The sequence below is a fragment of the Eumetopias jubatus genome, unplaced genomic scaffold, assembly GCF_037043125.1.
Source record: "Eumetopias jubatus isolate StellerSeaLion01/CBP00866 unplaced genomic scaffold, mEumJub1_p1.0 scaffold_13, whole genome shotgun sequence".
Classification (NCBI taxonomy): domain Eukaryota; kingdom Metazoa; phylum Chordata; class Mammalia; order Carnivora; family Otariidae; genus Eumetopias; species Eumetopias jubatus.
Window position 1 is genome coordinate 27,922,487 of NW_028274819.1, and position 21,917 is coordinate 27,944,403.

At 37.2% G+C, this 21,917-nt stretch overlaps 1 protein-coding gene across 1 annotated transcript in view; it reads right to left on the reverse strand.

Annotated features, from left to right (window-relative positions):
* The window catches only part of QSER1 (glutamine and serine rich 1), a 46,081-nt gene extending 24,536 nt beyond the window's left edge, over positions 1–21,545 (reverse strand). The window contains exons 1-3 of the mRNA XM_028087747.2: positions 21,440–21,545; positions 20,899–21,060; positions 12,922–16,608 (exon numbers count right to left, since the gene is read on the reverse strand). Coding sequence (XP_027943548.1) covers positions 12,922–16,608; positions 20,899–20,995 — 3,784 coding nt within the window. The 5' untranslated portion in view covers positions 20,996–21,060; positions 21,440–21,545. The remainder of the gene's footprint in view (positions 1–12,921; positions 16,609–20,898; positions 21,061–21,439) is intronic.
* Positions 21,546–21,917: the final 372 nt, after the last annotated feature.

A 21,917-nucleotide genomic window follows, 5' to 3' on the forward strand; every position in this document is an offset into this window, starting at 1 on the left:
GTCATGGTCCTGGGGTCCTGGGGTCGAGCTCCACGTCGAGCCCCACATCGGGCTTCCTGCTCCACAGGAAGCCTGCTTCTCCCTCTCCCACTCCCCCTGCTTGTGTTCCCTCTCTTGCTGTGTCTCTGTGTCAAATAAATAAATAAAATCGTTAAAAAAAAAAAAAGTATCCCACAAAGATAAGCACAGGCCCAAATGAGTTCATGAGTAAGACTCTACCAACAGTTATAAATAAGAATGAATACCAATCCATCATAAACTTGAAAAATAGGAAGAAGCACTCACTTTATAGGACTAATATTATTCCAATACCTAAACCACACAAAAACATCATGAAAAAAACATAGGACCATTATCCCTCATGAATATCTTCAAAAATATGAGCAAATCAACCAGCATATAAAAGGAACTATACATCATGACCAAGTGGGTTTTATCCTAGGAATGCATACCTAAACAGCAATCAATCACCATATTATGAACAAAGGACAAAAACCACAGGATCATCTCATTAGATGCAGAAAAAGCATTTGGCAAAATTCAACATCATGAATTTATTTATTTCTTTTAAGATTTTATTTATTTATTAGAGAGAGAGAATGAGAGAGAGAGAGAGAGAGAGAGCATGAGAGGGGGGAGGGCCAGAGGGAGAAGCAGACTCCCTGCCGAGCAGGGAGCCCGATGTGGGACTCAATCCTGGGACTCCAGGATTATGACCTGAGCTGAAGGCAGTCGCTAAACCAACTGAGCCACCCAGGCGCCCCTCAACATCATGAATTTAAACACTTGTGATAAAAACACTCAACAAGCTAACGACAGAAGGGAACTTCTTTAACCTGATAAAGGGCATCTACAAAACAACCTGATATCATACTTAATGGTAAAAAAACTAGATGCTTTCCCCTAAGAAAGATGTCTGAAGAAATAAAACAATCTTTATTCATAGATGACATGTCTTGTATACAGAAAAGCCTAAGGAATCTCCTAAAAAACTATTAGAATTAATAAGTAAATTCAGCAAGTTTTCAGGGCATAAGATCAATACATAAAAATCAATTGTATTTTTTTTTAAAGAAGCTCTACACCCAACCTGGCTTGAATTCACAACCCCAAGATCAAGAGTCGCATGTTCTACCTACTGAGCCAGCCAGATGCCCCCAACTGCATTTCTATATACTTGCCTGCAATGAACTATCCACAAATAAATTTAGGAACACAATTCCATTAATAATAGCATCAAAAGGAAGAAAATCTTTTAGAAAAGAAGTGCAAAGCTTACATTCTGAAAACTATACACATTGTTGAAAGAGTTCTAGTGTTCAAAAGCCTGGTTATCCAGGAGGAGAGTAAGATTATTAATAGATTTTGAGAGGCTGAAAACACTGTAATTCCTATTATAACCAGGAAAAGAACAGAAATATTTCATCAAAATAATCAGGGATTGGGAGAGTAGATGAAGATAGGAATGAAACAAGACTATGCATGTATCAATGATTATTAAAACTGAGTGATACATAAATTGGTTTTGTTCATATTTGAAATGTCCATAATAAAAAGCTAAGCAAATATATTTTTAAAAAGAATGTATAACTTTGGAATCAGTAGAGGAAAATTGTATCAATACTGTATAATGCCCTTTTTATGAAGCTTTAAAACAAGCCAAACAAAAGTACAGTGTTCAGGTATAGTATGGCATAGTATAGAATAATATAGTATCTAGATATAGAGGTTATTAGGAGGTACAAATTCCAGTTATAAAATAAGTAACAGAGACGAAAAGTACTGCAGAGGGAATACAGTCAATAATATTGTAACAAAGTCATATGGTGACAGATTGAGAAGTATATGGAGTTGTTGAATCAGTAAGTTGTACCCCAGAAACTAATATAATATTGTATGTCAACTATGCTTAAAAAAAAAAAGTATAGATAGTGCTTAGGGATGTATACACGGGTGGTAAAATTACATAAGAAAAGCAGGGAAGTGATTACTATCTCCAACTCAGAGAGTGGTTAGTTCTAGAGGTTATAAGCTGGATTTAATTTACTATTCAATTTATTTTCGTATTTTCTTGTTCTCTAGTGAGTAGCATTTAACGCTATAAACTTTCTTCTTTGTTCTACACTTTTGGCACATCCCATTGGTTTTGAAATGTAAATGTTCCACTGCCCTTTCTAAGTGGTTTATCATTTCAGTTTTGTTTTCCTTTTAAATCCTTGAGTTATTTAGGATAAGTTATTTAGAAGTTTTAAAAATAAAAACTTATTTTTATTTCTTTGTCCCTTTCTTTTATTCTTTCAACTATTATTTTATAAAATTGTTGTATTGTGATCAAGGAATATGGCTTAAGTAATGTCTGCATTTTCACATTTATAGGAATTTTATGTGTTTTTCTTGTATGTTTTGTATTTCCACATGTGAGTTATATTTCACAAGAAAAAATGTTCTGAGGGAAAGAAAACAGATATGGAAAAAGATACCAAAACAATAACAAAATTAGTATGGTAGTATTAAAAACAGAAATGGGAAATTAAATTGGAAAAAGAGATTTTATGAAAAGGAAATTTAACTTAGTAAAATTTTATGTACCTAATCATGTGGGTTCATAACATATCAAGTAAACCGTATTAGAAAAACAATCAAACATAGTTGGAAACTTTAACACACCTTTTTCAGGAATCAACAGATCAAGCAATCTAAAAACAAATAAGGATAGGGAGGATTTTAAAAACTGTTTATTATTAATAATTTCAAACATACATAAAAGTAGAGAATACAAATCCTCAAATACTATAACCCAGCTATAATAACTATGAACATTTGGTATACTTTCATCTGTCCATCAACCCCTTTTATATTTGCTGGGATAGTTTAAGGCAAATTCTAGACAGGTCATTTACCTCCAACATATACATATACATTTTCTTATATAACCTAATGTCATTTATTACATTAAACAAAAAACACAAAGATACAAAAGGATATGAACAGCATTACCAAATAAAATCTATTAGCACTTGGTATTCATGGAATATCCGTAAAAACTGACCATTTACCAAGCCACTAAAAAAAAAAAAATTTTTTTTTTTAAAGATTTTATTTATTTATTTGACACACAGAGAGAGAGAGACAGCGAAAGAGGGAACACAAGCAGGGGGAGTGGGAGAGGGAGAAGGAGGCTTCCCACTGAGCGGGGAGCCCGACGCGGGGCTCGATCCCAGGACTTGGGATCATGACCTGAGCTGAAGGCAGAGGCTTAACGACTGAGGCGCCCAGGCGCCCCGCCACTAAAAAATTTTCATAAATTTCCAAAAGCAGGCATTATTTTTAAGCATTCCCTTGACCAAAATACAGTAGGGTCATAAATTATTAATAAAGGAATACCACTACCACCACCACCAAAAACAGAAACCTACTAGGAAATAGGCAAAATCCTGCTTTTTCTTAATAACTCTTGGGCTAAAAAGGAAATCAAAACTGAAATGACAAACCATTTAGAAAGGACGGTGAGAGCATTACAAATTGAAACGAGAGGCATAGAGAAAGCCAGATACAATGAAGTAAACTTACGCTTTAATACTATTCATGAAAAAGTAGGATATATAAAAATAAACTTAAGTATTAAACTCAAGAAGCCTGAGAGAGAACATTAAATTGAACCCAGGGAAGATAGGGAAAAAGAACTGATTAAAGAAATTAAGAAAAATTGAGAAAAAAATGAAAATAGGAGTTAAAAAAGGAAAGTACACTGGTTCTTTAGTATATGTGCTGCCGAAGCGAGCACAGTACACTGGTTCTTTAAAAAGAACCACTAAGTAGACAAACTTTTCACAGAATGGTAAGGAAAAAGATTCAAACATTTGGAGCAAGAAAGAGAACATAACTACAGAAAAAGAGGAGACTAAAAACTTAGAATGCTATGTACAACTTTGTAACAATGGATTAAAAAATTTAAATGAAAGGGATGATTTTACTAGAAAATATACCTTTTTAAAAATTTATCCAGATAGATTAAACTACCTCAGGAAAAAACTGGAAAGTCCCAGATATATTCTTAGAAAGTTCTACTAAATCCCTATTATATGTGGTAAACTTTTTCATAGCTTAGACAAATATAAAAATTTTCCCAATTCAATGTATAAGACCAGCATATTCGTCAATATAAAAGTAAACAAGATTAAGACCAAAAAACAAAAAATTACAACAAAAAGATTAAGATAAAAATCACTATAAACAATAATCTCATTTATGAATCTAGGTGTAAAAATCTCAAATAAAACAGTAGCAACTTAAATCTTGCAATGGATTAAAATAATTAATCATGACCAAGCAGGGTTCATGGTAGAGTTTTCTTAAAAAGGTTCAACATTAAGAAATCGAATAATAGATTGGGGTGCGTGGGTGGTTCAATCGCTTAAGACAGACTCTTGGTTTTGGCTCAGGTCCTTATCTCTGGGTTGTGAGATCGCACCCCTCGTTGGGCCCTGTGCTCAACGTGGAGTCTGCTTGAGAGTCTCTCTCTCCCTCTCCTCCTGCCCCTCCCCCTGCTTGCACGCAGGTGCTCTCTCTCTTGAAAATAGGTAAATTACAAAATTCAATACCCACTGTTAATTTAGAAATATTTTTTAAGAACCTCAAAACAGGTTCAACATTAGGAAATCAAGTAACAGGATAATGTGGAGAAAAAAGGAGATTTATTAGAGGTTCAAAAAGGCACCTGACAAAATTCAATATCCACTGTTAATTTTTTTAAAAAGTAAAACCTCAAAACAGAAGGAAATTTTCTTAAAGAGTACATAGTACTAGAAACTGACAAGAAATAGATTTCATAGTCAAACACTACATACTCTGTTTAATACCAAGGAGGAGGTCAGAATGCTTGCTCTCATTGCTACTACTAAACAGAGGCTGAGCCAGTAAGTTAAATTACAAGAAAAGAAAAAAAAGAAGAAGAGAGAGAAAGATAAAACTCTCATTATTTTTACAAGCCCCCATAACTATCTACCTAAAAATGCAAGAAATGCAAGTGGAAACACTGTTAAAATAAAAACCCAACAAAAATGCCAAAGCCAAAATGGAGATACAAAAATCAGTAATTGCCATAGACCACCATCAGTAACCAATAAGAAGACAATATGGAGAAAACTGTAGTTAAAAAACTGCAGAAACTATAATATCTATGTAGAGAAAAACGACACAATATGAAATATATAAGATCTGAATAAGTAGAAAAACAATATATTCTATAAGTGAATGAGAAGACAATACTGTAAAGATAGATTTTCCCTTAAAATTAATTTATGAATTAAATGTAACCACAATAAAAATACCAAAACATTGAAGAGACTCCTCCTTGCCCATTACAGGATAACTTGAGCATCAGAAATCATGACTGTAAATTGATAAAACAATGAATTTTTTTTTAAAGATTTTATTTATTTATTTGACAGAGAGAGACACAGCAAGAGAGGGAACACAAGCAGGGGGAGTGGGAGAGGGAGAAGCAGGCCTCCCGGCGAGCAGGGACCCCGACGCGGGGCTCGATCCCAGGATTCTGGGATCATGACCTGAGCCGAAGGCAGACACTTAACGACTGAGGCACCCAAGCGCCCCAAAACAACGAATTTTTAAAAAAAGTCATGGCGGGCGCCTGGGTGGCTCAGTTGGTTAAACGACTGCCTTCGGCTCAGGTCATGATCCTGGAGTCCCGGGATCGAGTCCCGCATCGGGCTCCCTGCTCAGCGGGGAGTCTGCTTCTCCCTCTGACCCTCTTCCCTCTCATGCTCTCTATCTCTCATTCTCTCTCTCTCAAATAAATAAATAAAATCTTTAAAAAAATAAAAAATAAAAAAGTCATGGCTTCTGGTGCCAAGCAAGATGAAGTAAGCTCACTAGAGCCTATTATTACCCATGTATTACAAATAAACACTCTGAAGAAAATATAAAATGCAACTATCTGAAGACTCTGAAAAGTTAAAAAAGCAGGTAGATTGGAGAGGTAAGTGCAAATTTAAATAACAATCTTTATATGGAGATGTTTCTTATTTCTTTCCTCTCTTATCACCTAGCACTGACCAGAAGGAGACCCCGATGCAGAACTGCACAGGGCACAGACAACAAAAACTCCAAGAAAATCTGTTTTTCTAGAAAGAAGAGTAAAGAGAAGAGCCCCATGCAAGGTGAAGAATGTGGGGGGCAAATGCCTTTTCTTTTTTCTCTTTTCTCTCTCCCAGCCCTGCCCCAAGGGCAACCCAAGCCACAAAGCTGCAATGCTGCGGTGGCGAACCAGACATCTTCAACTGTGACAGAATGCCTGTCTTTTGGGCATTCCACAGGAACCTGGCAACAGGGCCACTATGGCATGAAGAGTGCAGGGAATGTTACAGGACATATATAATTATATATATAGTTACATAGTCAACTATATGTCAGTAAAGCTGGGGGAGGAAGTCTAGGGGGATTCCCTATTTTCTGTCTTCTACTGCTATATTGCCTTAGGCCCCAGTTGCAGATAATTGTGTCAAAGCACCAGCAGCTAAAACTCCAAGAAAAATTCCAGCTTTCTAGCCAAATGCCTAAGGAAAGGGAACCCAGGGAGCTGGGTAGTATGGGAAATTCCCAGGGAGGAAACAGCTGGAGAATGGTATCCGCTAATTCTGTGTATGAACACATACAAATTCCAGTTTCATGCTTAAACTGCACTTAATGCAGAGTAGATCCAAACTAGCATAATGAAGCCTTCAAGATCTAAACTATAACAAAGGCTACCCTTCATCCAAGTTCTGGACTAAGCACTGAGATAAATCCAAAGCAGCAGACCAAAGACTGAAAACTGAACCAACAACGGAATCACCACTCAAAGATGAGACAGAATTTGTAGTCTGACTGCCTGCTAAAACAATACAAATCAACATTCTCCAGAGGATTTTAATAGAACCCAGAGTCTCACAGTATAGTACTCAAAATGTCCAAGATACAACCCAAAATTGCTAAATATATGAAGAACCAGAAAAATGTGACCAATTCTCAAAGGGAAACTAGATGCCACTCTTAACATGAGTCTGATGTTGGAATCACCAAAGTCTTGAAAGCAGCTATTATAACCATGTTCCATGAAGTAAGGTAGACATACTTTTATTTTTTTTATTTTTACTTTTTAAAAAGATTTTTATTTATTTATTTGACAGAGAGAGACAGTGAGAGAGGGAACACAAGCAGGGGGAATGGGAGAGGGAGAAGCAGGCCTCCCGCTGAGCAGGGAGCCTGATGCAGGGCTTGATCCCGGGACCCTGGGATCATGACCTGAGCCGAAGGCAGATGCCCCCCACCCAGGGGCCCCAGTAGACATACTTTTAAAATGAATGGAAGTATGTAAATTCTCAGTAGAGAAAGAGAAACTAGAAAAAAGAACCAAAGACAAATTTTATAATTGAAAACATATCTGAAATAAAAAATTCACTGGATGGGACCAGTAACAGAATTGAGAAGGCTGAAAAATCAATGAACTTTAACATAAGGCCAGTAAGAATTATACATCTGAAGAACAGGGGGGAAAAGATTGGAAAAAAAATGAACAGAGCCTCAGGAACAGTATCAAAAAGTTTACATTTGTGTCACTGGAGTCCCATAAGAAGAGAAAGATTGGTACAGAAAAAATAATGTCCCCCAACTTCTCAAATTTGATAAAAGACATACATTTTACAGATTCAAGAAACTCTGTGAACTCCAAACAGGATAAGCCCTATGCAGATAAACAATTACACTGCTGAAAACCAAAGAAAAAGAAAAAGCCTTGGACAAGGAAAAGTTTTTCAGGCTGATGGGAAATGATGTCAGAGGGACACCTGGAACTTCAGGAATAAAGGAACTGCAACAGAAATTACAGATACCTAGGTAAATATAATAGGCTTTTTTCCTTCTTGTAAATTACTGAGAGCATATTTGACTGTTTTTCTTTTTTTTTTTTTTTTAAGATTTTATTTTTTGACAGAGAGAGACAGCGAGAGAGGGAACACAAGCAGGGGGAGTGGGAGAGGGAGAAGCAGGCTTCCCGTTGAGCAGGGAGCCTGATGCGGGGCTCGATCCTAGGACCCCGGGATCATGACCTGAGCCAAAGGCAGACACGTTTAACGACTGAGCCACCCAGGTGGCCCGGAAAGTATATTTGACTGTTGAAAGCAAAAATTACGGGCGCCTGGGTGGCTCAGTTGGTTAAGCGACTGCCTTCGGCTCGGGTCATGATCCTGGGGTCCTGGGATCGAGTCCCACATCGGGCTCCCAGCTCAGCGGGGAGCCTGCTTCTCCCTCTGACCCTTTCTTCTCTCATGCTGTTTCTCTCCGCTCGCTCTCTAATAAATAAATAAAATCTTTAAAAAAAATTACTCCTTTATTAGGGGTTTCAATATATGTAGATAGATGTAATATATATAGGACAAAATATGTGTAACGTAAGGGCAAGGGTAACATAAAGGGACCTGTATGGTTGTTAGGCTATGACATTTTATTTAAAATCATAAAAATATTAATTCTAAGTGGATGGTAATCACTAGGCCAACCACTAGAAGCATAATACAAAAAGATACAGCCAGAAAAAGCAGAGATAAATTTAAAAATGAAATACTAAAAGTTCAAATAATGTGTTTTAGAAAGACAGGAAAGAGGAAACAAAAAAAGGAGAAAACCAGAAAACAATAAAATGGAATATCTAGCTATATCAATAATTACATTAAATGTAGTCAACACCAGCAGAATATACATTCTTTTAAAGTACATATGGAACATTAATCAGTATCAAGCATATCTGGGCCATAAGGCTAACCTTAACAAATTTAAGAGAACTGAAATTACACAAAGTAGAAATCAATAAAGGAAAGGTATCTCAAAAATACCCAACTATTTGAAAATTAAATAACTCATGGATCAAAGAGGAAGCATCAAAGAGTATTGAAAGAAAATAAAAATAATAATAAAAATAAAATTTGTGGGACACAGCTAATGCAGGGTTTAGAGAGAGGTTTATAACATTAAATGCTTATAGCAGAAAAGAGGGGTCTCAAATTAACAAGTTGGGCTTCTACCACAAGAAACCAGAAAAAATGAGCATAATAAACCTAAATCAAGCAGGAAAAAGGAAATAATGAGAACAGCAAAAATCAATGAAATTGCCAACAAAGGAGAAAAAGAATCAATAAAATCAATACACTTCTATCCCAGACCACAAGAAAGAGAGAAGACACAAATCACCAACATCAGGAAATGCTACCAACAACTCTATACCCATAAATTTGACAACTCAGATAAAATAGACCAATTCCTTCAAAGATACAAACTACCAAACACAGTCAAGAATAAACAGACAAGGTGAATAGTTCCATATCAAAGAAACTGAATTCATAGCAAAAAACTTTCTGACAAAGAAAACTCCAGGTCCAGATGGTTTCACTAACAAATTCAATCAAACATTTGTGGAAGAAATAGTACTACCCAATCTCTTGCAGAAAAGAGAAAAGAAGGGGGCAGTCCCCAATTCATTTATGAGGTCAGCAATAACCAGACACCAAAATCTGACAAAGCCATTATAAAAGGAAAACTACAGGCCAATATCCACTGCAAAGATGGATGCAAAAAATTTAGAGAACTGAATTCATCAACATATAAAAAAGAATAATATATCACAGTTGTTGGGGTTTATCCTGGGAATGCAAGGCCATGAATATATTTGAAAATCAGTCAATGTAATTCACCATATTGAAAGACTAACTAAGAAAACTACACAATCATTTCAACAGATGAAGAAAAATCATTTGGCAAAATTCAACCTCTATTCATTATAAAAACCGTTAGCAAATTAGGAAATGTAAAGAATTTCTTTAATGTGGTAAGAAATCTACAAAAACCCTACCACCAGTTAACATCATACTCAATGGCAAAAGGTTGATTTCTTTCCTCCAAAGATCAAGAACATGTTCAGGATGTCGACACCCAACACTTTCATTAAACACTGTATAGGAATGTTATTCCTGTGTGTTAAGGCAGGAATGAAAAAGATATAAGATTGGTAAAGAAAAAATAAAACTATCCTTATTTGCAGATGATATAATTTCCTACATTAAAAAATCCTAAGGAATCTTAAAAAAGCCCCCTGGAATAAATAAATTGCATACATTTAAAGGATTTAAGATCAACATATTTAAAAAATCGTCTGTATTTTTATAATCTACCAATAAATAATTGGAATTTGAAAACTCTCAAAAGTATCATTTAGAATAAATAGCGCCAAAAATATTTAGGATATATATCTCTAACTATAGATCATATGCAAGATCTATTTGCCCTAAACTATAAAAGACTAGTCAAAGTCATGAATTGTTAAAACTCAGTACATTGTTAACAGTTCAGATTTCCTCAAATTGCTTGCTATATATTCAAGGAAGTCAGTCATAATTCCAGTGGGATTTTTTTTCTTTTCTGGTAAATACTTAGCACTGATTTGAAAATTTATATGGAAAAGGAAATCAATTAGAATAGGCAAAACAATTTTGAAAAAGAACAAATTTGGAGGACTCACGACTACCCTTTTGTAAGACTTACTGTAAAGCTACAGCAATCAAAACAGTGTGGTATTTCTTAAAGCATAAACACACAGATCAATGTAAAGAATTGAGAGTCTAAAACCAGATTCATACAAATATGGTCAACTGATTTTTGACAAAGATGCAAAGGCAAAAAAGGAGAAAGGACTCTTTTCAACAAATGGTGCTGGAAAAGCTGGACTTCTTTATGCCAAAAAATTAACTTCAACCCATACCTCACCTTACACAAAAATAAAATCAAAATGGATCAGACCTGGGGGGCCTGGCTGGCTCAGTCAGTAGAGCATGCTACTCTTGATCTTGGGGTTGTGAGTTCGAGCCCCATGTTGGGTGCAGAGCTTACTTTAAAAAGTGGGGGGTGGAGATCATAGACCTAAATGTAAAATGCAAAAGTTAAAAACTTCTAGAGGAAAACAGAACATTTTTGTGACCATAGGTTAGGCAAAGATTTCTTAGGACACAAGCACAAATCATAAAAGGAAAAGGGATAAATTAGACCTCATTGCAAAGTAAATTTAAATTTGTCTTTCAGAGATATTTGAGGGCTGTGGGAATTCAGAGGCTGTAAGCACAAATTCTGCTGGAGTAACTTCCACAGAGTGATTCTGAAGATAGTCTTCATAGATAACAAAGTGTCTGCTGGGCTGAAAAAAATGGAGGGGCCATTCTAGCTAGAGAAAAACTTGTCCAAAGATGATTGTGAAAGGGGCTTACAGGTGCCAGGAACAATGAGAAATTCAGTCATTATAGAAGAGGAAAAGAGGAAAGAGTGGAACCAGAAAGTAAAATATGGAAAGGGAGAATTTTTACATACTATATTAATGTTTTTCCCCGGAAGCACTAAGAAGTATTTTACTGGTGTGAAGGATTCTTTTTTTTTTTTTAAAGATTTTATTTATTTATTTGAGAGAGAGAGAGAATGAGAGATAGAAAGCACGAGAGGGAAGAGGGTCAGAGGGAGAACAGACTCCCTGCTGAGCAGGGAGCCCGATGCGGGACTCGATCCCAGGACTCCAGGATCATGACCTGAGCCGAAGGCAGTCGCTTAACCAACTGAGCCACCCAGGTGCCCTGGTGTGAGGGATTCTAATGAGAAGCAAGAGACGAGTTCTTCCACAGAGGCAGTGGGGATGGTAGCAAGAGAACTTCGAAGACCTAATAGTAAGAACTGGGTTGACGGTGATGATTTGAACTACAAATGAAGCAGTAACACTTGTCTGGAAGAAACCAGTCTTAGATTCTTATTTTAGACAGAAATTACAAAAGCTTTGTTCTACAAATGGAAAGAGGGAATAATGATTGCAAAGCGCCTTGAATTGGGGAAAAAGGAGTATAAAACCTTACTAGGATTAGCCACATCCATAATGTCTTTGACTCTAACATTGACTTTCCATTATACTAATTTCCCTGTACAACAAAATGAGAATTTTTTAGAAATGTATTAGCAAATATTTGGGGGATACCAAGTGTCTTGAGTCCAGAGAGAAGCTAGGAAGTACATCACAAAACAAGGTTTAACTTTGTAAGCACCACTTTACTTATACAAAAGAGGTAGGCAGGAATATAGGCTCTACAACCAGACAAACCTGAGTGCAGACTCCAGCTCTCTCACTTACTAGTTGTAGGGACCTGCACAATTTATTTACTCTTGGCTCTACCATCTATATATTGGAGATAACAGTGCATATCTCACAACATTGCTACTAGGTCCTAGTACAGAGGTGGTGGCTATTTTATTGTTATAAGTGTTTTCCCTTACCATGTTCCTTAAAACAGTTGACATGAGGCAGTGCTTCTTAAAACAGTTCCTCCAAATGTTCCCTTAACTACAGAGTAAAGTGAAACACACCCAAAGATTTGGAGACATAGTCTGGAGCCTACACAAAATTTTTAAATTTTATCTTAATTATATTCATGTGCATGCTACACATAATATAACCATGTTTAATAGTAAAATATTCATCTTCAGGTAAAATTGACATACCAAGAAAATATGTCAGTTTATACTACAACAGGGCCCCCAATACAATGCCTCATATCCATAAAGCCACCTCAAGATGTCTCAGTTTAGAGAAGTCTGGATAGAAACTATGTAAATTATGTGTCATGTGGTAGAAAGTAAAAAAAACCAGAAGTTTTCAACCTAAACCCCAAAACTTTCCTACAGGGAAGGAGCATTAAAAAAAAAATAGGTATCTAAAATACCCACTATACATTTGTCCTGAAAATTTATCCAGACCTGCTTCAAGCTAAGAAAGCTTCAAACCCAGTCTGTTAGCATAAAAATAGTGGAAAGCCCTAATTATGAATCTAAACTTGAAAACTTTACCTGTTTTCTTCTTTTTATCAGAAGTAGCATCCAATGTATTTAAGGTAGTAGAGGCGCTTTTATAAATATCATGACTGCACACTCCAGAATCTTCTTCATCAGAAGAAAATGAAGATAAATGGTCCAAGTTTTTAAGTTCATTATCGACTTTTTCTGATGGACTGTTGCTCCCAGTTTCAGACACTATTGGTGTGGGTGTCGTAGAAGAAGTCTTTGGAAGCGGTGGGGGACAAAGTGTACGAACAGTCTGGGTCCCTGGTCGTCTAGTCCTGTTGGGCATTCGGACGGCAAGAGTGGAAAATTGCTGCTTGGGACCGGATTTCAGAAAATCTAAGAAAGAGGCAATAAATCCTGTTTTGACTTCTGGCTGTTTTTCCTCTACTTCTTTGATCTTCTGTCTCATTTTTTCTTGGTGCTGATAACCATCGTGGCAGCTTTCTGAGGAAGGAGGGGTGTATGGCAAATACACATCTGTTCCCCTTGGATTCTGGCGTTTGCCCTGGGCAGTTCTTTTCGACTGTTTCTGATTACTGTTGTCTTCCTCTTTCATTTGCCCCTTCCCGGGTTTTTTCTTCTGCAGGTTAAAATGCATTAAATCTTGGTTTTCCTCTTCAATCTTGACACCAACGGCCTCCCCAGGTTGGGCCATGGCCAACAGTGCAAGTGCACTTCTAGATGGGTTCACCGACACACTGCTGTCATCACCCCCTAAGGTGAGCTCACTCTCCGATGCAGCACTCTCTCCACTTATACTTCTACTAGAAATAAACTCCTGGCTTCTGTTATTATTTAACGTATTATCAATAGGAACTTCACTATCCTCTTCCGATTCATGATTGGTAGCAGACTGTTTCTTGAATGAGCCAGAACTTTGCTCCTGGGCTTCATGACTTGGTCCAACCACTGGTGAAATTACTTTAGATGCTTTATTTTGACCAGTTTCAATATGCTGTTGATCAAGAGTTATTTTTGACTGGAGGGTAGGTACTGGTGAAAGGTTTACAGTGACTTGATTTCCATTTAAGGAAATATCATTTATATTCTGTGGCTTTCCTACTGCAGTTGTTATGGAGTTAAAATCTGAAGTCACATGCCCAACATCTAATGACTGTTGAAAATGAGATTTAGAATCACCATCTTCAACTGCTGTAATGGTTTCATTTGAAGTTGACTTGGAAAAATCAGAAGGAGTAACCCCACAAGCTGCTGCTGTAGCTGCTAAGATATCATCTACATTTGATAAAATATTTCTCTCATCACTGAGAAGCATTGCCTCTGGGAAACATATTGATCCAAGAGAAACAAAATGATTCTTTGAATCATGTTGATTTGTTTCACTAAAATGGCCCTTTGTTGTTAGATGTTGTTGTAATGGTTTTGAAGACTCAGAGAGGTCCATTTTTATGATTTCAGAAGTTTGAGGATGGAGTTGCTGCTGAGAATGATCACCATTGCTCTGAATAATATGACCATCCATTTGAAGGAAAGGATGTACTATTTGTTGAGGACTTTGAACACGCTGTACTTGTAAAGATGCCTTTACTTGTCCTAAACCTGCCTGCAGTATTGACTGCTGAAGAATTTGTAGATCACAGGTAGAATCTAAAAGAACCTGTGTATTAGGAAGAGATGCCTGATGGCCATGCCCTAAAGAATGATTTGGAATTTGAATCTGAGATGAAGCATTGATTATTTGATCATGCTGCTCCTGGACCTTGGCTTCATGTACCTTGTGTATAAGAGCATGCTGCTGGGTGAGGTCTTTAGCATTCAATCTTATTTGTGGTGTTTGCATTAAATTAGTTGCCTTCTTAATATCAAGGGCTGCTGCACTGACTTGGCCAATTTGTTGGGTAAGTTGTGTCACTGAACCAACCATGCTTTCTTCTTTTTTTGACCCTTGTAGGGCAATCCCAACAACCTGATCCTCAAGACGAGAATTACTTCTGATCACACTCTGAGAATATCTGTCCTCTGCCTTTGACACCTTATAAGCTGATTCTTGAACATTAATTTCTCCATCAGATAGCCTTTGGGTTGATGACTCAAGAGATACTTGTGGCTGTAATACCTGTAACTCCTGCATTGGAAAATCCTCTTCTTGCTTTGAAGATGTATACACATTTGAGTCAAGTTTTCTTTCAGCATAAGACTTTGGATCAGGGGAAGGTATGTTGTTCTGTAATGTCTGACAGTGGGTAGAGGATGCAAAAGATGATGACTGGACAGCAGGCAAAAACTTTTGGGACTGGGGAGATGATGACCCTTGAGTCTGAGCATTTTGGGAAGAATGCATAGAAATATAATTCTGGTTTGGACTAGAATCTGACAAATTCTGAGCCCGAGAGGCGGAAGAGTAAGAAAGAGAAGGGGCTGTTAATGTTAGGGACTGCCCTGAAGCATAGCTTTCTGAGGGACTAACAACTGACAATACTTGTGACTGAGATGAATAACTAACCTGTGTCTGGCTAACTGGTGATAAACCCTGAGAATGGCTAGATGAATAACTCTGAGACTGACTAACTGAAGATAGATCTCTCGTTTGAGCAGGGTAGTTCTCATTTGTAACTGAAGATAATACTTCCTGTTGATTAGAGGAATAATTAAGGGTCTGATTTTCAGAAGTTATAGTCTGAGATGATCCAGAAAAAGTCAATGTTTTATATAAGGATGGCAACTTCTCGACTTTGTTGGACCTATACACTTGTGAATGAACAATAGATGGCACATTATGTGGCTGTCCTAAACCGTAATTCTGGGACTGACTGACTGATAAAAGGCTTGGTAGCTGCGCTGTAGAATAAATCTGTGCTTGGCCCGATATTACAGAACTCGGATTATGTAAAGGTTTGGAATAGCTTAATGTTTGCACGGGAGGAATTATACTTTGAGGTTTGGGGGTCTTAGTTGACGTTAGTGGTTGTTTCGTAGAACAGCTTTTTACTTTTGTGGTAGAAGGAGGAAACCCTGATGATGGAATTGCAGATGAGTAAGACTGAGCAAGATCCACTGACACCTGGGAGGTCTTCTGTTGTAATCCTCCATTGCTCACCTGAGTAGAATCTCCGATTGGGCTACAGGATAAAGATGACTGCCTGCTTGTTTCCTGAAAATTAACTACACTTGCATTTGATAGATAGCTATGTAAGGAATGCTGTGAACCAGTCAGTTGTGCCTGAATAGACTGGGTACCTGAAGGCCGCTGATGGTGTTTAATAACACTACATTCTCGAAGAAGAGCTCTTTCAATGGAAGCAGTAGAACTAGTAAAGAGAGTTGAACTGTAGGCTTGAGGAGTTTGCTGGGCTCCCCCAAGTGCTGAAGGCAATAAACTAAATTGAGGTTGTAAAAGATGCGGTGCAGACTCTTGAGCTGAGCGGTATGTTGAAGACTGAGGTGGTATGCTGTTACTTAATGCAGAATTGCCCAGGCGCTCAAATGCCAAAGCAGTTGGAACAGTTCCCTGGGAAGTCTTGATTTGTAGCAAAGGGTCATGAGGATTTAAAATTCCATTTGATGTAGTGTTAAAAGATGAATCCTGAAGCACCAAAGGTGAGGTGGTAGCAAAGTTTCTATTGCTGAAGGTGGTGGGATGCTGATAAGCAGAGAGGGCAGAGGGTGGAAGTGTTCCAGTGGTTGGCAAAGGTCCAGTAACAAACAGCTCAGTTGCTGCTGAGGAATGCATACCTAGGAAGAGAAAACAAAAAAATTTATGCAATTACAGCACAAATACACACACGTCTTCACAGTAGACTTACATAACCTTTAACCCATTAAAATCTCTAAGACTGAAAAGACTGACAAATTAGTTCTGCATGTAAATTTCAAAAATTACATTTCAAAAACAGCTAGCTTTCTTTTTTTATTTTTACTTCTGAGAGAGAGAGTGTGTGTGTGTGGGTGAGGGGGGGCAGAGGGGAAGAATCTTTTTTTTCTGATTTATTTATTTATTTTAGAGAGAGCAAGGGAGCACAGGGCGGAGGGGCAGAGGGAGAGAGGGAGTCCCAAGCAGACTCCACCTTAAGCATGGAATACAACGCAGAACTTGATCTCATGACCTAAGCTGACACCAAGAGTTGGTTGCTTAACTGACTGAGCCACCCAGGTGACTTAAAATAGTAGCTTTCTTAAAGCAAAAACAAAATTACAAAGGTATTAGCAATTCCTATCTATATAAATGAATTTATATATGTTAGATAAGGTCACCTGAAAATTAAAATCAAAATGTGGCTGGGTGATAGACATTGGGGAGGGTATGTGCTATGGTGAGCACTGTGAATTATGTTAAGACTGATGAATCACAGACCTGTACCTCTGAAACAAATAATACATTATAGGTTAAAAAAAAAAAAAGAGAGAGAGAAGATAGTAGGAAGGGAAAAATGAAGGGGGGGAATAGGAGGGGGAGATGAACCATGAGAGACTATGGACTCTGAGAAACAAACTGAAGGTTCTAGAGGGGAGGGGGGTGGGGGGATGGGTTAGCCCGGTGATGGGTATTAAAGAGGGCACGCTCTGCATGGAGCACTGGGTGTTATATGCAAACAATGAATCATGGAACACTACATCAAAAACTAATGATGTAATGTATGGTGATTAACATTAACAAAATAAAATTTAAAAAAATGTACATAATCTCTTGTGATTAATTCATCCTAAAAATCTCAATGCAAAAGCATCAGACAAGCTAAAATATTCGTAACATTAAAATTAAACCCAAACTGCCTACATTGAACATGATAAATAAATCTAAAAATAAACAGGTTAATACTGCAAAGTTTCTTTTATCAAAATATATACATTTTGGGGGCACCTGGGTGGCTCAGTCAGTTAGGCGTCTGACTTGATTTTGGCTAAGGTCATGATCTCAGGGTCGTGGAATTGAGGCCCACAATGGGCTCCTCACTCAGTGAAAGTCAGCTGGAGATTCTCTCTCTCCTTCTGCCTCCCCCTCCATGCACTCTCTCTCTCTAATAAATAAATAAACCTTAAAATACAGGGCACCTGGGTGGCTCAGTTGGTTAAGTGACTGCCTTCGGCTCGGGTCATGATCCTGGAGTCCCGGGATTGAGTCCCGCATTGGGCTCCCTGCTCGGCGGGGAGTCTGCTTCTCCCTCTGACTCTCCCCCCTCTCATGTGCTCTCTCTCTCTCTCTCTCATTCTCGCTCTCTCAAATAAAGTCTTTAAAAAAAAAACACCTTAAAATACATACTTATATATGTGTGTGTATATATATATACACACTTAAAAATATCTTGGATTTCAACTTTTGGCTTCCTATGAACAAATTCCCAAGATAATAGACGTATGCTTATCCTAAAAGGCTGATCAGAAATTAGTATTGTCAAGGAGATTTATTACCATTTCAGGAAAGCATTCTAGCCACATATAGCAAAAGTTAACATATACTCTTATGATCTAAAAGTTCTACTTCTAGAAATTTATTTTATGGAAATAAGTGGACAAAAAGATATTTGTACAAGATACTCTTTATAGTTATTGTGTGTGCTAATAAGTAGAAACAACCCATATGTCCATCAACACAGGATTGATCAAATAATTATGGCATAACTGATTAATACTATTGTTATAAACACTGACTAAGTGGATATATGTTTTGATATACAAAGATATCAAAAAAGAGTAAATATCAAACTGTTAACTCTTCTCTACAAAAGTAGGACTGTAGGGCACCCAGGTGGCTCAGTTGGTTAAGCGACTGCCTTCGGCTCAGGTCATGATCCTGGAGTCCCAGGATCGAGTCACGTATCGGGCTCCCTGCTCAGCGGGGAGTCTGCTTCTCACTCTCCCTTCTTGTGCTCTCTCTCTCATTCTCTCTCTCAAATAAATAAAATTTATAAAAAACACAAAAAAACAAAAGTGGGACGGACTGTAGTAAGGAACTATCACTTTACCTTTTGTAGACCTTGTTACTGTTTACATGTTTTTTAGTGAACTGCCATTAAAATTTTTTTAGTTAGGGCACCAGGATGACTCAGTTGTTAAGTGTCTGCCTTCAGCTCAGGTCATGATCCCAGGGTCCTGGGATCGAGTCCCACATTGGGCTCCCTGTTCTCCCTCTCCCACTCCCCCTGGTTGTGTTCCCTCTCTTGCTGTATCTTTCTCTGTCAAATAAAGTAAAAAAAACTTTAAATTAAAAAATAATTTTTTTATTTAGAAAATAGGAGAAAAAAGATTCTCTGGCCCTTTCAAAAACCTTCTCTCACTTCTTCCCATTAAATGTCAAAAAAGTATTAATACTATGAAGACAGAAAATAATATAGTTGCACTGAAAAGAATGAATAACACTTAAAATTTATGTTTAAAATAATACAATCATAGAAACTGGAACAGAAAATCTAAGGGGCACCTGGGTGGCTCAGTCATTAAGCGTCTGCCTTCGGCTCAGGTCACGGTCCCAGGGTGCTGGGATTGAGCCCCACATTGGGCTCCCTGCTCCGCAGGAAGCCTGCTTCTCCCTCTCCCACTCCCCCTGCCTGTGTTCCCTCTCTCGCTGTGTCTATTTTTGTCAAATAAATAAATAAAATCTTAAAAAAAAAATCTAAATATATATAATGTACAATTATTCCAGGAAGCAAAAAGTGAAACTACTTTGTTTTATAATATTCTCATTTTTTTTTAAAGATTTTTTAATTTATTTTTTGACAGAGAGAGACACAGTGAGAGAGGGAACACAAGCAGGGGGAGTGGGAGAGGGAGAAGCAGGCTTCCCGCGGAGCGGGGAGCCCAATGCGGGGCTCGATCCCAGGACCCTGGGATCATGACCTGAGCCGAAGGCAGACGCTTAACGACTGAGCCACCCAGGCGCCCCATAATATTCTCTTTTATGTCACACTAAAACATTAATTATTTCCTTGGAGCATATTGAAAAGCTCTATTAATGGAATTAATTCATGTAATGTAAATCCATGTAATGGAATTTAGAGCAGAATGATAAAATATTATTTCCTACTGTTACTACTTTAAAATATCTCCTCAAATATGCTATGACATTTCTTATTCTTTAAAATAAAACCTTAAAAAAACACCTAATTTCCTGTCACCCTGAAAAAGGTAAAAATATATACAAATAACTTTGGGGGAGAAATAGTTGAAAAATGGAATGTATATATAAATAAGAAAAATACAACAGTATCAGCCTATAATGGCCTTTACTAAATAGTGATGTAATCCTGTTCAATTCTGGATAATGTTAACATAACTCTAATGATGAAATCAGTCCCAAGATTTTTTTTTTTTAAAGATTTTATTTATTTATTTGACAGAGAGATAGAGAGCACAAGTAGGCAGAGTGGCAGGCAGAAGGAGAGGGAGAAGCAGGCTCTCTGCTGAGCAGGGAGCCGGACATGGGGCTCGATCCCAGGACCCTGGGATCATGACCTGAGCTGAAGGCAGTCGCTTAACCGACTGAGCCATTCAGGTGCCCCCCAAGATTGTTTTTTACTATACTACCTACTCAGCCTAAGTCACAAAGTTAAATGAATTTAATTGTTCACCAAAAAAAAAAAAAAAAAAGATAAATATGGAGGTGATGGATTAACCAGATGGAGGGGGAATTTTCACAAGGTAATGCACAGCAAATCACCACAATGCACACTTTAAACATCTGACAGTTTTATATGTCAATTAGATCTCAATAAAGCTGAAATGGAAAAATAAAAGAAACTGAATGTTTGCTTCTATTAAGTAGACAAGTAACCTTAACTTAAATTGCCAGATAAGAACTTTATATCTAGGGTTTATATTTAATAATTACCTTCTTCAACTTGTTAGTTTTCACCAGAGTGATAAATTTGAATTCTGTCCAATGTAAAATTATGGAAAAATTCCAGGTTTTAAAGTTCACTGAAAAGTCAGTTAATTATTCTCAGCCACACTACATAATGACAATGCCATAAAAAGTGTATTTTTATCAGTATTTTGTCTGGACTTAAAATTCTGAAAACAAAGAATCACCTGTTTGCCAGGATGGAGCCCTGAATTGTGGTAAAAGAGTAGTTCCTGAAGAAGCAGCCTGAGCAGTTCGGGATTCAACAGCAGACAGAAAGTTCATCACTGAAGATTCTTTAGTGTTAGTGCTGGCGCTGTTCACACTAGTATCAAATATTCCAGAAAGACCTACATTTGAAGATAAAATAGATCATAAAGTAAAAATATGTATTAATATAAAATTGTTATTTCTGTTATTTTAAAAAGGAATCTCTGAAATTTGAGGCCAAAAGCTCTATAACCCTAAACTGTTTTGAAATAGCAAACAAATATTAGTTTGACTAAGTATAGTTATAATTTAAAATCCCCAAAGATCTATGAAAAAAGATCTCCTAGAGGATAGATATCCTCTATCAGTAAAGGACAAAGCTTTTGATTTCATTTTCATTTTCACTTTTCCCACGGCTCCATTATGTCCTGCCCACATTCATAGCCCAATATGTGAAAAACTGATTTTTCTTCTTAATCACTAAATGTAGCCAGATTCGTTTTACAAGAGCATTTTTACCAGTTGCCTGAGGTGTGGTAGCGTATCCAGGAAGCTGATGAGAGGCTGCAAAAGTCTGTCTCTGAAGGAGATCTGTTTCAGAGTGTGAGGGATGTCCTTCTTCATAGCTTAAACTAAAGGATAATAAAAAATAAGTGACCAAAAACACATAGCTCAAACAACAGGATCAAAACATCTCTCGGAGAGCAATTATCAAAAGTGGCAGAAGTCTTTGACTAAATTCCTGACCTACACATCAATAGATCAAACACAGTCTGACAACACTGTCAACATGGGGAAAATATACTGACGATATACTAGGAAGAAAAATTATGATGCATAGTATTTTCCTTAATTCAACTTGACTTCCTTTTACTGGGAGAGAAGCGACAAGGTACAGTAGGAAGAGCAATATCCTGAAAAACGGGACAGCTGAGTTCATTGTCCGAGTTCTACCTCTGGCTTACAGTGTGATTTCAGTAAGGGACTTAATTAATGT